Source organism: Ceratocystis lukuohia, assembly GCF_044167205.1.
Source record: "Ceratocystis lukuohia strain C4212 chromosome Unknown Supercontig1_pilon, whole genome shotgun sequence".
Classification (NCBI taxonomy): domain Eukaryota; kingdom Fungi; phylum Ascomycota; class Sordariomycetes; order Microascales; family Ceratocystidaceae; genus Ceratocystis; species Ceratocystis lukuohia.
Genome location: NW_027263520.1, coordinates 4,456,080 through 4,471,940, shown reverse-complemented (window position 1 = coordinate 4,471,940; position 15,861 = coordinate 4,456,080). Strand labels below are relative to the sequence as shown.

General features: G+C 49.2%; 5 protein-coding genes across 5 annotated transcripts; 2 read left to right on the top strand and 3 right to left on the bottom strand.

Annotated features, from left to right (window-relative positions):
* Nucleotides 1–107: 107 nt before the first annotated feature.
* HOO65_011102 (Glycerol-3-phosphate dehydrogenase, mitochondrial) lies at nt 108–2,087 on the bottom strand (the record flags this gene model as incomplete). The annotated part of the gene is made up of 1 exon (XM_070999876.1): nt 108–2,087. One exon carries the CDS (start codon nt 2,085–2,087, stop codon nt 108–110), a length of 1,980 nt encoding a protein of 659 aa, XP_070862924.1.
* Nucleotides 2,088–4,352: 2,265 nt separating this feature from the next.
* On the bottom strand, nt 4,353–5,206 carry HOO65_011101 (Peptidyl-tRNA hydrolase 2; the record flags this gene model as incomplete). Its single annotated transcript, XM_071006097.1, has 2 exons — nt 4,353–4,642; nt 4,834–5,206. The coding sequence occupies 2 exons, from the start codon at nt 5,204–5,206 to the stop codon at nt 4,353–4,355; spliced, it is 663 nt and encodes a 220-aa protein (XP_070862923.1).
* Nucleotides 5,207–6,034: 828 nt separating this feature from the next.
* HOO65_011100 (Nicotinamide riboside kinase) lies at nt 6,035–6,677 on the top strand (the record flags this gene model as incomplete). Its single annotated transcript, XM_071006165.1, has 2 exons — nt 6,035–6,079; nt 6,159–6,677. The coding sequence occupies 2 exons, from the start codon at nt 6,035–6,037 to the stop codon at nt 6,675–6,677; spliced, it is 564 nt and encodes a 187-aa protein (XP_070862922.1).
* Nucleotides 6,678–6,803: 126 nt separating this feature from the next.
* On the bottom strand, nt 6,804–8,987 carry HOO65_011099 (phenol 2-monooxygenase; the record flags this gene model as incomplete). The annotated part of the gene is made up of 4 exons (XM_071005541.1): nt 6,804–7,781; nt 7,859–8,176; nt 8,241–8,905; nt 8,966–8,987. 4 exons carry the CDS (start codon nt 8,985–8,987, stop codon nt 6,804–6,806), a joined length of 1,983 nt encoding a protein of 660 aa, XP_070862921.1.
* A 3,773-nt stretch (nt 8,988–12,760) lies between these two features.
* Nucleotides 12,761–15,672, top strand: HOO65_011098 (uncharacterized protein; the record flags this gene model as incomplete). Its single annotated transcript, XM_071005400.1, has 4 exons — nt 12,761–13,140; nt 13,256–14,108; nt 14,196–14,921; nt 14,998–15,672. 4 exons carry the CDS (start codon nt 12,761–12,763, stop codon nt 15,670–15,672), a joined length of 2,634 nt encoding a protein of 877 aa, XP_070862920.1.
* Nucleotides 15,673–15,861: the final 189 nt, after the last annotated feature.

Here is a 15,861-nt window from a genome sequence, read left to right as displayed (position 1 = left end):
GAGGGTGAGTAACAGGATTCTTAGTAAAACATAGAAATTAGAGAGGCCAAGACAAGGGAAAGGGACAAATGAACTAGCAAAACCTAACATGATTAAAGCCTGGGCGCTTATGCTGAGTTCAACTTCCCAGCCTCTACCTCTTTTCGTGTTGTGTTGAGGAGGTGTTTGGGGAGGCCCATAGACTCGAGGAACTTGACGGTTGCCGTCCACTCGGTAGCGCGACGCTTTTTATCCCATTTCAGTTCCTCGCCCATAATGTCAATTACTTTGGGAAGAGCTTCCAGAGAAGCCTTGGCATTGAGGAAGGATAGTCTAGTACGGCGGGCTAAAACATCAACGGCAGTCTGGGCATATTCAGATCGTACGGCGTAACGGACCTCGCCGTCAACAAATGGGTACAGGGATGAAATGCGCTCTCCATGAATGGGGAAGCGCTGGTTGGTAGGCTTGCACAACTCAGCAACAGCCCAGGCACGGTCGCCGTAGTTCTCAGCCAGATGCTTGGCAACATCTGTCTCTAGACCGAAGTTCTGGATCAGGGGAATAAACAAGGTCTGGCTAAAGCCATGGGCACCAACTAGGCGCACGTTGTGGGTTTGGCATTTTCCGTCTAGAATAGCAGCATCATCAACGGAGTCAGTGCCAGAAACCCGGGGGGCCTTGTCAATAGGGGCGGTGGGTAGCTTGAAGGTGTCAATGGCGGCATCGACACAGTCCTCAGCCATCTGGCGGTAGGTGGTCCACTTTCCTCCAGCACAGGTGACCAGGCCCGACGGCGAAATATCAACGAGATGGTTGCGGACCAAGGACTCGGTGTTCTTAGCCTTGGGGTCCTTGACCAGAGGGCGGATGCCAGACCAGGAAGCCAGAACATCCTCACGGCCAATGTGCACGTCAGGGCCAAGATAGCCACGGACCTCGTTTAGAATCCACTCGATAGCCTTCTCCTCGGGGATGGGATTCGGCGAAATACTGCAGGGGTCGTCGGTAGTGCCAGCAATCACATTGCCCTGCCACGGCAGGAAAAAGACCACACGGCCATCAGAGGTAGAAGGGTCAATAAGACCCAGGTTTTTGGGGCAGAAGTAGCTTGGGAGAATAATGTGTACACCCGACGACGGGGCGACAATGCTCTTGACTGAACTGTCATCCATGACACGGATGGCATCGGAGAATGGGCCAGTGCAGTTGACAACGCATTTAGCGCGGACAGTAATGGGTTCAGCCTTCTGGCCGTTGATCTCGGCGATTTTGTCAACTACAGTAGCACCAATAAGACGTCCATTGCTATCCTTGAGTAAAGATGTGACCTCCGTATGGTTGGCGACAGTGGCGCCGTAGAGAGCAGCAGTCATTGCTAGTGAGACATTCATGCGGGAGTCGTTATGGGCACCATCATAGTAGACCAAAGCACCAACTAGGTTATCGGTCTTAAGCATGGGGAAGGCCTCAATTGCCTTGCTCCGCGTCAGGAAATAAGAGCTCTCAATGCCCTCAGATCCAGCCAGCAGGTCGTAAGCCTTAGTGCCAGCCCAGAAGTAGGGCGCCTTCCACCAAGAGGTGACAGGAATCATAATGGGCAGCCAGGAGCTTAGATGAGGGGCTGTTTGGAGGAAATACTTGCGCTCCTTAAGAGCTTCGCAAACTAGCTCGTATTGGGCGTAGTCTAGATTCCAAAAGGCTTTCTCAAGGTAGCGGACACCACCGTGTACTAGCTTTGTGCTCTTGCTGCTTGTTCCCGAGCTAAAGTCATCGCGCTCAACCATGGCTACTTTGAGGCCACGGGTCACGGCATCCAATGCAACGCCGGCCCCTGTGGCTCCGCCGCCAATAACAAGCATGTCATACTCGGCATCAGAGTCTAGGCCATTGACAACAGCGACTCCGCGCTTCCGAAGTTCATCTAGCTGTTCAGTGCGACTTTTGATGCGCGGAAAACGGGGAAGAATGAATTTGCCATCGGCATCATAGACTGGCGGGACAGCAGCAGGCCCGTGTCCTGGGATGTTTTGTGGTTTGACAGTCCAGTAAAGAAGACCAGCTCCAGCAATACCGAAAGCCGAGGTAGCCGCCACACGACGCATCATGGTGCGGGAGCGAAGCAATTGCGACATGACGCGTAGGAAGTGAGAACGACAAGGTACGATGAGGGGGAGAAGGAAAACGTATACCAAAAAAAAGGTGAAAAAAAAGAACAAGGAAAAAAATATAAAGAGGTCTGTCTTCTGCAATTGAAATTCGTCTGCGAGAGTGGAAGGGACGACGAATAAGAGAAGAAGGAAGATATGGAAATTATCAAGAGCTCAAGGTAAGAGTCGTGCTAAAGAATGACATAGGTCAGTCCCGAATTCAGAGATTAGAGGGGAAACAAGAAACGAAGAGAGAAAATAAGAGAGCCCGCAATTAAAGTTTCCTCTTTTGCTGCTTTAGCCCGAGGAATTGAACCTTGGAGCGGGAATTCAAGGCTTTGACTAACTAGCTAATGGCAAAACTTGAAGCTGCTTGGCAAACGTCACTTAAGCTAAGACTCGGACTCGAGAGTTTGGCTACTGGGCTGGGGTGGTAGTTGCAGCCCCAACATGCGGAAGGGAGTAACAAGCAACAATGGAGGGTCCCTTTGGTAGGGAAAGAGCGTAAGTTGTGGAGAAAATAAAAGGGCAAGAGCTTGTTCAAGATGGAATGTGCAGCTGCAGCAAGAAATTTCGCAAACGGCGCTATGAGGCCATGGGATAAACGGCACAACTAGAATGAATGGTGTCGTCTAGTTGAAGACGGGAGGGGAGTTTCACGGTATATAACGCCAATAAATACAGGAGAAAAGTAGGTATGGGGATATGCTCTTGTCCCCTTCTTCTGGCAGCTACTGTTCCTTTTTAGTAGCTTCCGGCCGGGTGGCTGCTAATTGTTGTTTAACCTCCTTCCTTCTTCCTCCCCGATGCAAGCCCAGAGCTTCCTAATATTATGAGTTGGCAAGGTAATTACCTTCAGGCTGAGCCGCGTCTGTTAGAGGAGCCCGAAGCAGCAGCACATGGGACGAATCAATTCGCTGTTTATAGCACCTGCCTTGTTCAACATGACTGCGTGCTTAGACATAATGAATCACAGCGGTTGCTCAACGAGTGCATGGCAATGGAAACAGAGAGATGAATAAATAAAATTAAAAAAAAGAAGCCTAGGAGCTCTGGACGTGTCGTACACGCTAGTAGGAGAACAAAAAAAGACAAGAAACCAGTACAGTACGTGCGCTGCGGCTCGTCAACCACCTAGTCTCTGGACAGGGATCCCTGGAATGAAAAGGGACGATTTACACAAGCAGCTCTGAGCTTTTAAGGTCACATGAAGCCTTCTAAAGGTCATGTGAGCAGGAAAAGATGGATTATCTAGATTACATGGAAGCTTGGAAAGGGGATGAGGGCCTCGAGGGAAGGCCAGAAGGCGCGGAAGGTGTGAGCGGTTCATGATACTATTTGGCTTGACTCTATCCGTCACATGCAAAAAGTCGTGCAATTTACATTCAGGCTATATATATGCATCGCATTGCAACAGACAGCAATCAAAGACCAATTTCTTGCCACGTTTGCGCACCTCGCTGCACATGTACTTTTGAGCCTCCCTGCTTTGCATTGATTCCCTGATGAGCCTCCAAAAGCTTTTTATCCAATTCTTTCACGACGCTCAAATTATAGAGGTAGCTCAATCCGGTTAGACCGCAAGCCTAGGGAAAATAATACATGGCTTTTCGATTTCTCCGCTCTCGTAGCTCCGAGACCAGGCCGGCCTAGGCCTTGGAACATCACGATAATCTAAATCTCCTAGCTAAAAGGAAGAGAAGGAAGACTACCGACTTTTTTCTTACTGCTTCCTTTGATATAGAGGGAGAGATACACACCACATTAATGATTTCCTTGCCTCAAGCGACTTGTAAGAGTCATTACTAGTATATAGAAATCTCTTTATTTTCTTTAGACATTGGTGTGTTTCTTTTCCACTCAGGTAGACTAAAGAAAGGAGAGTCCAATCATGCTTGAAGATCCGAACACGGCGAGTCGTTATTCTCTTTCTAATGTACCGCCACCTTTCTAAAGCCCCCTGTCGCCCGTCTTTTAGTACTTGTCCCTAGTTATTCCTCCCTAGATTGAGGCTCTTGGGCAGACAGAGAAAAGAGAAGCTTTGGCAGCAAAGCCTCAAGTCATGTTGGCAGCTTCTAACCGCAAGTTGTATTCTTTTCATAGTCTGCCTTTGGCGACCCTTACCCCAACCCATCATTGCGTTTACGTGGTGATTGATGGCCATCGTATTGAACCAAAATTGACGTTTCCTAAACCCTAAATAACCCGTTTGCAGTGTTGCGCCTACAATAATTTCAGATGCCCAGTGATCTTGTCAATCTCACTCTTGGGAGCTGGACCAACGCCCAATACCGTCAAGCTGCCAGGGTCGATCTGTGTTCTGCCAGCATCCTGAATAACCTGTGAAGTGACGCCAAGAGAGCGAGCAGTTGCCATTAGGGTCATGAGCTCATCTTCACTTTTAGACTGAAGTGCAATTTTAGCTTGGCCTAGGTTTTCCCACTGGCGCAGGATCTTGGCCTCTTTTGAGAGAGGGCTTTTCTGAGCGCTGCGAGTAATAGCCTTGTAGCAAGCTAACGTAGCGTGACCACACTGAGCAGCTATTTTGCCTAGATGAGAGCGAAAAAAAAAACAAGGCTGTTAGCTACCATGAAATAAATAGAAAAGAGGAAACAAAGAAAGGAACAAGGTGGGAAGAGTGAGGAAAACAAAAATAGACAAGTATAGGTCGCCGGAAAAAAAAAACGAAAACCCCGAAACTTACCCTTGGTCATACCCAGATCCGTACGTACTACGAGCACCAGCTTGCACTCCTCGCTCACATCAGCCGCCTCTTTCTTCTGCGTCACAGCGTCATCACCTTCGGGCCGACTGCGCAGACCATCGCGGACATCAGCCTGAAAGCCGTTGGACCAATTAGGTGCGTGGTCGAGTAGCAGTTCATCATCAATATCACTTTCTTCGCTTTCAACAGGGTCGTTGAGATTACGGCGGCGTTCTTCCGCTAACTCCGGTGATATAAGGTAGCCACGAATAGAGTATATGCCGAGCACAAAGCCCGAGAGAAAGACGACGAGAGAGGTCGAAACGACCACCGTCGCATTGTAGAGATGCTCGGTAGGGGGAATGGCTGACATGATGGGGGGATTCGAGAGAAGAGAGATCGTCACGGAGAGTCCGGGCGAGAAGATGTGATGCGTACGTAATGCAGCGCCGATAAGTTCAGAAGGGTTGTCGAGAATTGGCTGTTGGCTCTTTTCCTGTCCCGAATGATGGTAGCAAAGAATGATATCCCAGCTCTATTTGCATACCAAGGCAATTCAGATAGGGGGAGCAATTGGTTGGAGATTTCCGCCTAGAGTTGAAGGTTTAGGCAAGCTACTTCACCAGTTAACAAGGTCAATTAGTAAAGCAAAAGTATGATTGTTGGCTGGGCCAAGGCTTGTTCAGCCGCTGTGGAAGAGCTTGACAAGGCTAGCTTACAAACAAGCTGGGGGTAGTATCTCTTGCCAGCTGACAGCCAGGTCTTACCAGCTGTCAGACTCCAGCTCTATAGGCGCTTCAGGGTTACACATACCCCGCATCATCTAAGATCCTTGCCATCGCCACAACCTTCGGCCCCTTGTGCATTAAATGCCGGCTTCTATGATACGTCTAAAAACCGCGCTCTGATGGCAGACAGGAAGGCTATTGTCGTGGGAATTAGCGGGTGCTCGTCGAGCGGGAAAACAACGCTGGCTCGGATCTTGCGAGACATTTTCCCTCGCACGTTTATCCTGCATGAAGATGACTTTTATCGCGAGGAAGAGGAGTATGTTGCTTCACATTCGATGTCTAGAGCCGCTAACTTTGTATTATGTACTGACTTTTTCTCTCCCTTTCTTTCTTCTTGCAAAAAAAAAAGACTGCCTATGCGCCATGGACTCCGTGATTGGGATTGTATAGAGGCTATCAATGGCCCGAACATGGAAAAGGCATTGGTCTACATTCGCGAAGAGGGAAAGTTCCCAGTAAGTTTCCGTACACAGCATCTTGCTGACTCGGTGTCGTATTCTGTGTCTACTAACCTGAACTAATCTCGGTCTTAAGCCATTCGTTGACTCCAAGGAAGATCAAAATTCAGTTGGCACTTGCCCTGTCAGTCCTACTCAGATTGCTGCTGCTAAGCAGCGTGTTGATACTTGGCTTTCAACGCCAAACGGAGCGGCTTTCATCGCATCTCAAAGGAGTCTCTGCTTACTTGATGGCTTCCTCCTATTTACACCTAAGTTGTCATTTATTATGTCTCTCTTGGATGTGAAGCTATTTCTGCTTGTGTCACGCGCTAAAGCCACCCAACGCCGCGAGTCTCGGGATGGATACGTCACTCTCGAGGGATTTTGGAAAGACCCTCCGGGGTACGTAGACAAGATTGTCTGGCCAAATTATGTCCAGGCCCATTCTTGGCTGTTCAATGACGGAGATGTCGAGGGCCCGGTAAATGAACAAGTTGCATCAAAGGAAGGAATCAAAGTGCAGAGCGACAAGAGCTGTGATGTAGATATGGCATCAACTCTAGACTGGGCGGTATCTGAGATTATCAACTACTTGGAAGCGGCTATGGGCTAAGTGAAGGAGTACGAATGGCCATAGATAGCGGGTACACTTCCCGTATTACTATGGAAGAGCAATCAAGAAGAGGACATGGATAATCACGCTATTGCTGCAGAATGCTTTCTAGACTAGCTTGGAATCTCACAAATGTGAGGTCAGTGCTTTAGTGGCTGATACCTTGGTGCAAAAAGCTCCAAAGTACTCATTCAGGACATTAACGGTCCCTGTCCCCTCTACTAGTTTCACGAACACACCCACATAGCCATCTGGCCGTACCACGATTACACCACCTTCACTGTTTGTTAATCCCATCTTCTCATGTGCCGTTGGACCGCCGCCTCGTGCATTCCTATTGCCGTTGCGGTCATCGGCATAAACGTGGCTTCTGTACCGCGCAAGTATCCCTGGGACATCGCTAGTGACGCTAATCTGGGCTCGCTTGGTTGCAAAAATGGTGCAAAATGTGAAGAACCTGCTATGGGGAGTATCCATTTCCCTATAACTAACGTTAACATCGCTCGAGTGACGATAGAGACTGAGAAATGATGTTTGGGCTTCTAGAGCACGCCCAAAGTCAAAAAGGGCTTTGCGGTTTGCTGCATTGGAGGCATCGCCTGCGAATATAAACACCCGGAAGGCGCCATTAAGAGGCACCTCTTGTTCCAGGTGCACCACGTTGGCGTCAATAACTCGTGTTACAGTGGCATTTGGAAACAAGCGGCCAGGGGAAAGGCGGCTTGAGGGGCTGGAAGCAATGATTAGAGGGGATTGAACAGGGTGGGAGGGTGACCAGTTGAAGATGTTGCCATGGTAAGCCACGCCATAGCCACTGGTAAATTCGCAGGCTTCTTTGAACGTCTGCACGAACTTGTCGGCTGTACCCGAAGTCGCATCTTGACCTTCCGTAGCAGCTTCAATTGTAGCGGCTGAGGGCTTTTGGGAAAATAACTTTGCATATCTGTTGTCAAAGTCTAGAAGAGTCTCAGCTATGCCTCTACGCTCAGATTCATAGGTATCGAGGATGGCGCGCGAAGCGAAACCGGACTCGACATGGTGAAGCTTCCAGGCCAGATTCAGGGCATCTAAAAACGCAGTATTCATTCCCTGGCCTGCCTTCGGCTATGTAGCGAAGTGAATGTGGGTTAGCAAGCCACAATAAAAGAGGAAATACATGTATGAATCAATAGATAACGTACGCTATGTGTATGGCAGGCGTCCCCACCTAGAAACACGCGATTATCGAGTGTGTATTTATCAGAAATCCCCTGGCTTATAGGATACACGGAGTACCATTCCAACCTCTCCCACTCAATGCTGTATGGTTGGAAGATCTTTTGTGCGGAGGCTTGCACTTGTCTTGCACTCGCGGATTTTCGTGGATTAAAGTCGGGATCAGTAGATGAAGCAATTTGGATGTACAGCCGGACCATGTCATCTTCACGGGGAATAACCATGATTGAACCGTGCTCGCTGCGGATAGTACATTTCATCTGAAGAATGCTGTTAATGATTGGCTGGCGGAGAGGGAGCGAGAGATTGGGTGTGAGGCAAGGCAGAACCGGGATAAACCTAACTCACCTTGATATCGGGAAAGTCAGTTTTGACTACACCGTCCATTACTCCCCATACGTAAGATATTGGGTCGATATGACGGATCTTAATGCCAAGTTTCTCTCGAATAGACGACCGAGCTCCTTCGCCACTAAACAGATATCTAGCCCGTACTGTTTCCTCGCCTTTATCAGCGCTATCAACATGGCGCAGTTTGACCTCGACAGGATACCCGGATATGCTTGTATTGCTGGTGTTAAAATCCACAATAGTCCATGGGCGCTGTACGGTAGTTCCGTTTTTTGCCATGTCGTCGAGAAACACCCTCTCAATGTAGCCTTGATGTAAGAGTGTCCCAAAAGGGTACCGGGCATCGATGAAATCCGGATATGAAGCCCATGTCCCTGTACGAGCAATGCCGCGCCTGTGTTTTGTGCCATCACTATTGTTACTATGAGCACAAGGGCCTGCAGAATCCCAAAACGCCACCTCATACACTCTTGCTGGCTTGTGAGCCATGATCGCTGACTTTAGGCCCATGTTTCGTAGCAGATCGAGAGAACGAGGCTGGATTCCATCCGCACGACCAGTTTCTGTGGGCTCAGCACGGTTATCGATGTGTTTGATGCGATAACCCCAGCGAGAAAGGCAGGACGAGAGCATCAGACCGACAGGCCCAGCTCCAACGATGACTGGAAGAAAAGATAAAGTCAGTAGGAACTAGACAAGCTAGGCATTAAAGGGCAACCTACCGATGTCATAGTGAGTTGACATAGTAGCGATGAGAGACGTAGTGCTCGTCTGCACTTATACAAATATATGTAAAATAAGGGTTAAGGCAAGGAGCAGTAGAGCAAAGCGTGAAATGTGAAAACGAGGAACTGGGAGGCAAAGAAACAAGGAGCAAATGTAGATGAGAGAAAATTTAGAGATCTTTGTAGAAAGCAAGTAGCGCTACATATGCCTATTTATGTTCAATCTTTTGCTTCGTAACTTCATGAACGTCTCACCGCAGCGCGTAGTATCCGATTTGCAGGGTGTGATTGGCTTGAGCCAGCATCACGGCAACAGCGATCGGGAGTGTCGCTGCGCCTGGTCCGCCCTGCCTGGCAGGGGCACATTAGAGGGCAGCAGGCTTTGAGTGAAATTGGGAGGCGAGCCTTTGGCTATTTACAATGACTAAGCCCGGGAAATGAGCACGGCAGTGAGAAAAGTGGGGCCGGGCATCCTCCCAGGAGTAAACGGCAACAACCATCGGGTGTGGGGAAATGTGAAACACTAAGAAAACAAGCTATGATTGGATGGACATTTGTGGGAAAGTGCGAAAGTATGGGGGGCTCCGACTAGACGCATACTGGGGCGACAGTTACATGCGCCCCCCGTGAGGTGAGCCATTGGCAGCACGATCAAGCAGATGCAGCAGTAGCAGCAGATGGAGGCAGGCAATGCAGTGAAAATTGCATATTTAATAGTTCTGAATTCTGCGTTGTCTGCTACAGCGTCTGCCTCCATCTCTATCTGGTGTATCTGGCGTATTTGTAGTCTGCTTACTGGTGCTGCCAAGGGCTCACCTCACAGCAAAGTGCACCTATTGGGACTTGTGGGGGGGGGGGGCGCATATAGGCGCCACAGGGCTCAAAATCTTGATTAGGTAATCTAAAACAAGGGAGGGGAGCGCATGTAGCCGTCCTCCAGTATCTAATGGTTGTGCTGTCCCACGCCACCAATTCGATTTGAATATATTCAACCTCTACTGTCCTGCATTACCAAACAGACTCTTCACTGCCAAAATCAGCACTAGAAGCGAAACGGCTGCTTTCCCCAACGATTGCCTCTCTCCCGAGGGCTTTTTCGAGTTGCGTAATGGCTTATTTGAGTCAATTAACCCGTATGCAGAGCCTCGTTGTATAGAGCCAAACCGATAAAAAGCAGTCTGCCACCATCAAGTACGAAGCACCGTCGAAGCAACACGGACTAAACGCCCAAGTCAATGTACAGCATGTGGTGGAATTGGCCACAGAAAGACCTCTCAATCATGCCCGCAGCGTTATTCAGATATTGTCTAGATTGATTAACTTAGCACTGATTTTGGTGGTGAAGAGTCTTTTTGGTGATGCAGGGCAGCCCTGGGAGCTATGTGAGCCTCCGCTTTCGGAATCGCCAATCGCCAACACGACGCGTACAATCGCGGCAATAACGCTCGCTCATTAGCCATGGAGAAGTAGGTAACCCAAGAATGGATCGAGCCTCGGTTGAAGTCATAGCTTCATCCTCTGGCAATTGTCTTCCACCTGAAAGCGGATAAGAATCTCGAGAGTCGCTTTTACAATCAATAAATTCTTATGCACTAGATCGTGGTTATGCCTTTGTCGCGGGGAGATCTACTAGGGGGAAATCCGGCCGATTGACAGTTACATATTCCTGTGATAGAGCATGTAAGCCTCCTGGTGCTTTGAACAACCGGCAACCGAAGACTAGAGGTACTAACTACCCGTTCTCAATAGTGGCAAAACAGTCTCTCGATAATACTACCTGGACTCTGAAGCACCGCCCCGACGACCGATTTTCCCTACATAACCATGAGCCAAGCCTCTAAGGATCTCCGAACATATATCCGTCAGAGCAGCGACTCAATAGCTACTCAGCAGGATATCTACAATCGGACTGCAGATACTAGGCGAAATGCTTGTGAGGGCCAAAGCACCATACATGCATGCCCTTGCCAATCAGTTGAACAGAGAAGGATTCTGGAGTCGTATGCAATTCGCTCCAGATGGCCGAGTTACAGCTGTGCTATTTGCCCATCCAGACTCGCTAGCCTATCTACAAGCTTATCCAGACATCTTAATACTAGGCTGTACCTATAAGACGAACAAATATGGGATGCCACTTCTGGACATGATTGGAGTCGATGCTTAGAAGCGTTTGAAACAGCTGGAGCACTTCCATTCACACCGGCGTTTGAAACGAGATGACACACCTCAATTACCACTAGAGCCCCGTCAACGTTATGAGGCGCCTACTGCCAGCCCAACCATACCACAATCTAGCACAAGACGAGAGCCCAGCGCACTCGAGGCAATTGAGGCAATGGCAGGACCGAGTAGATGCCACACCCTTGGTCATATTATGACTTCAAACGCATGTCCTCAGAGATTTCAGGAGCGTATAGCACCAGTCACGGCTATCGAACAATCACAGCCCCCTCTAGAACTGGTCTCGCAGACAATGGCAGATACACCAGAGCAGCTTATTATTGAGAAAGAGACAACTCAGTTGTTTGAACGTCCCACGCCTACACCACCACCGTCATCAAGCCCGCCCATGTCCCTGAGGTATAATGACCCACAAGGGATATTTCAAAGCTATGTCGCTGCAAGAGATAGAGATACCTGGTATAAGAATCAACCTCGTGGAAGTATCAAAACCAATCAACAGTACCAGAAGGCGATGGGACTACCAGCACGATATGATAAAGCGAGCTACCACTGGTGTCTTAACGATAGACAGATGGGTAAATCTTGTATGACTTCAACGGGACTCAAGAGGAGATGATGGCATATTTAGACTGGGACAGAACAGAGGAAGAACGTATCGAGGCTCAAGTAGCACCCGAGATGGAGGGTAGCCCTTCTGCAAGTGATAGAAGAGGTGTTGGTGAAATATGGGGGAGCATTGAGAAGGATACCGAAGAACAGCAGCAGATACATCCCTGTATTATCGCCAACTCGCAATAGAATCTATTGCTATTTCATAATAGAGCTGTTGCTGTAACCTAGACGTCCAATTGATCGCAGTACTGCACTTCATTATTGTGAACTGTGAGCGATCCCGAAAGCGGAAGCTTACACAACTCCCACGGGTACCCGCGAGCTTATTGGGCTCCCTTAATCTCCCCTCGTTTGCCTAAATGTCACGATAGTTTGGCTGCTTGCTTTGTGTTCCAAAACGGCGCGGGATGAATGCAGATAGCGGTTCTGGCGAGCATGATGATGGTATGATGGGTGTATCGAGAAACACAAAGAGATGCTGTCTTCTTTGTGATGCATCATGATCAAAACTCCCTGCTCCTGCACTCGCTATATCAACTCTTTATCTTTGCCCTGATAGCTTTTGCTTTCTTCTTGGCCATTGATTCCAATATTGCAATCAAATATTCCTGATCCCACGGAGCGCTCGATAGCCGACCGTTATTTATGGCATTGGCGTGTCTTGTCAAGTGATTCTTGTGAACCTCCCTCTGATAGCGCTTTGCCACTTGCCATGTCCCCTCTCTGCCACATCGTTGCCCCGCCATATTCTTATCTCTCACTCTGTTTCCAATAAAAGCCGCTTTCCATCTTAAATGGGGTCTGGTTACTGTGCACGATACCTGATACAAGCCGAGCCAAATAGCCCACTGGCGTAAGCAGAGATTTCTAATACAGAATGAAGCCTCTCGCTATTTCCCTCTGCTCATCGGAAATACCTGTTTGCATCCCTTCTTTTGTTTGTACCGAAAACACCGCCATCTCGAAATTGCCTCCTTTGGACGTCTCGACATCGCGATGCTCGGCAGTCATAACCAGCTAGGTAGTACACAACACAATATCCCGTCTACTCTGCCAAAGCTTCCCTCGCCAGATAGGACAACCCCGGAGAGCGTCCAGAGGCGTTGGTCCCGCGAGCCTCTCCGCCCAGGTAGAGAAAGAGGCGAGGAGAAAATCACCAGGCGTCCCAAAACCGACCCAGTCGTGATGATGCACAAATCATTGGCAAAGGATGCTTCTTCTCCATCCCAGCCAAATAGCAGCTGTGGACTTTCTTCTATAAACGGCGCTACGTCTAGCTCCCCTTCGCTTGGAAAAGACGCTCGCGAAAAAGAACAAAAGCCGATGGAGTTACACGTTAACTTGACAACAGCCCAGCTGGAACAGATCGCAAATGCGTAAGTTTCTTTACTCCTACTAATCTCCATGTGAGATCTCTTTTGTACTTGGACGTGTCATTTTCTTCCCTAGTGCTGTCTTATTTTAACCGTTTACTTCCAACAGTGTCAACAGGCTTTGGATGACCGAGGAGAACAAGAAATCAAATGGCTTTGTTCGTGGGCATTCCCGTAGCCGCTTCCCGCTATGTGGCAATGGGGAGGGGGAACTCAAAACCCCTCCAAGAAGGGCGGCATATGACTCTACTTCCTCGTCGCTATCGCCACTTTCCAACCTCAACCGCCTTTTGGACAACAACCAAAAGAATCAGTCTGCCGCCTATGTTGCTGCTAGTGGCAAATCTTTCCATGCTGGATCTTCCACTCGCCCGCCCCCTACTAAACTAGGAGACCTGGACTTGGGCAAGTACCATCCGGTGTCCGACTATAATGAAGGCCAGCCTCATGAGAAAGCCGAGTCTGATTATGAGGATTGGACTGGCTACGAAGACATGTCCAAGTACGAAGCAGAGACTGGCTACGAGGACATATCTAGATATGAGGACGGATACGACTCTGATAGCTCGGATTTTGAACAGAGTCCACGCGTGCCTCTGGAAATTACCCAACCGTCCATTACGATCTCCCCTCGATGCTTGTATACCATCCCGGAAGCTGTTGGTCAGGAGAGCGATGCCGGCCATGCTGCAACGTCTGAGAACCGGCCTTCTTCTCGTCAAGCTATGAGCAGTCCTGTTACACTTGCTGAGCGCCGCCTGAGAACTCCTCTCTCACACTTGGATCTGGCTTCTGGCGAGGCAGTCAGACAAAGCTCTTCGCACAAGGTTATCAGCACAGTTCCCAGGAGTCCAATTTTGTCTTTAGCTGCTGACGTCTCAATAATCAATGATGAAGGCCAAGAACCGGCCAAGCAGGCTCTCGTTGATACACCTTCCTCGCGTTATTCTCAGGACATCATGTCGGCTAAAGTAAGTCCTCTCACGCTTCCGATTTGTCAAAGTCAATTCCCACATCAAGAGGAAAACGAAGCCAGCCTATATCTAACTCAAGGACAGGAAGATGATGTGGAAAACCACCAAGAAACCAACATTCTGCAGGGGTACACCGCATGGAAGGCAAGTCAAGATGAACAGGCTGACCAGGAAGACTGGGTTGGCCAAAATGCTAAAAGGTCCGAGGTCGAAACCCATCCGGACAACAGAGGCTATGATGTCGCCTCTGACAAGCCCCATTCAAATCAGCAACATGCATGGCAGGGAGGCTGCGGGGCTACCGGGCTCTTGTCGCCTCGAGGCGGTGATAAACCATTGCCTTATACACCATTGACTCCGTTTTTCAATGCCGAGTTCAAGAAGGATGCCGCCCTGCTTGGCGACAATGGCTGGATTGAGAAGATAGATGAAGTAGTAGACACCCAGCCTGCAAATATCTCTGATAATGAGGCCTTTGGCGCGAATACGGACCAAGCTCTGGGCCGGCCTGTGCAACAGACTACAAACCAAGCTTCCTGCAAACCTGCTATCCCGTCGGTTCCCCAGCCCGCTGTTCAGCCTGTCCCTCAAGCCAATGTTCCCGCTGCCTCTATTGCAGGCAATCAAAATGGAGGGCACTCCAACATTAAGGCCTCTGTTACTGGCATGTTTAGCAGCCCAAAGTCTACTGAAAAGACCAAGGCTGCCGACGCCAACCAACGCGAATCCCAGAAAGAAGACACTGGAGATAAGAGTGAAGGTAAGAAGAAGGGATTTTTTGGTGGACTGCGTAAGATTGCGCGTAGCATGGTAAGTTTTCTTTTCTTCTTTTTTCTTCGCCGCTCTACTATTTATACCTTGGCCGCCAGATGCTAATTCTACGCAGCATGACCTTACTGCAACTAAACGCCCTGAGCGCACTGCCCATTACTCTAGCATGAACATTTCTCTAGACCCTCGTGAGCAGAGTCTTTTGTACTGCGAGCTAGAGTACCACTTGACCAGTGCAGTGCATGGCTACATTACCACCCAGTTCAACCATGGCAGACTTGATGCCAACAAGCTCAAGCGTGTGTCTGATACGTGGGTTACCAAAGGCCGTCCCCGCGTTGTTGGTTTCCGCTACGATCTCGAGACGCAGTTAGAGCTTGTTGCTATGCACGACGCTGAGTTTCGGTTCTATGGCCGACGCCAGAAAAACCTGCTCGAAATTGGCGCTCTGCTGTACGCAATGCGAACCAATGCACGGGCTATGCAAGTACGCACCTTTTGTCAGCCAGACTCAGTGGTAGCCAAGCAACTGGTTGATAGCCAGTCGCTCTTCAACATGATGGGCGTGCCGCAGATGCAGCAAATTGCTCTGCAGCAGATTGGCCAATTCTTCCGCGCCATTGTCGAGCGTGAGAGCAGAAAGCGCAAGGAAGCCGAACGCGCAGGCATGCAGACTCCGATGGTAGGACCCGGCCCGGCCAGCAAGTTTCCTGTTGGTGGAGAAATCCGCAGTGACATGCCATCAGTCTATAGCACACCTGAAACGGAATCAGATTTGGGCAAGCTTTAGATGCAGGCCTTGCTTGTTAGGCAGCCGGCAGGTATTTCTAGGATGACAGCATTTCTCGGTATTACGCACATATGCAGACTAGCTCTAAATGGGCGGGAAAAGGAATTCTGGGGGAGATAGCCCGCCCAGCTTTCTGTTTTTTGTTTTTTTCTTTTTCTTTTTTTAATTTTCAGTCAAGGAAAGGGAGGG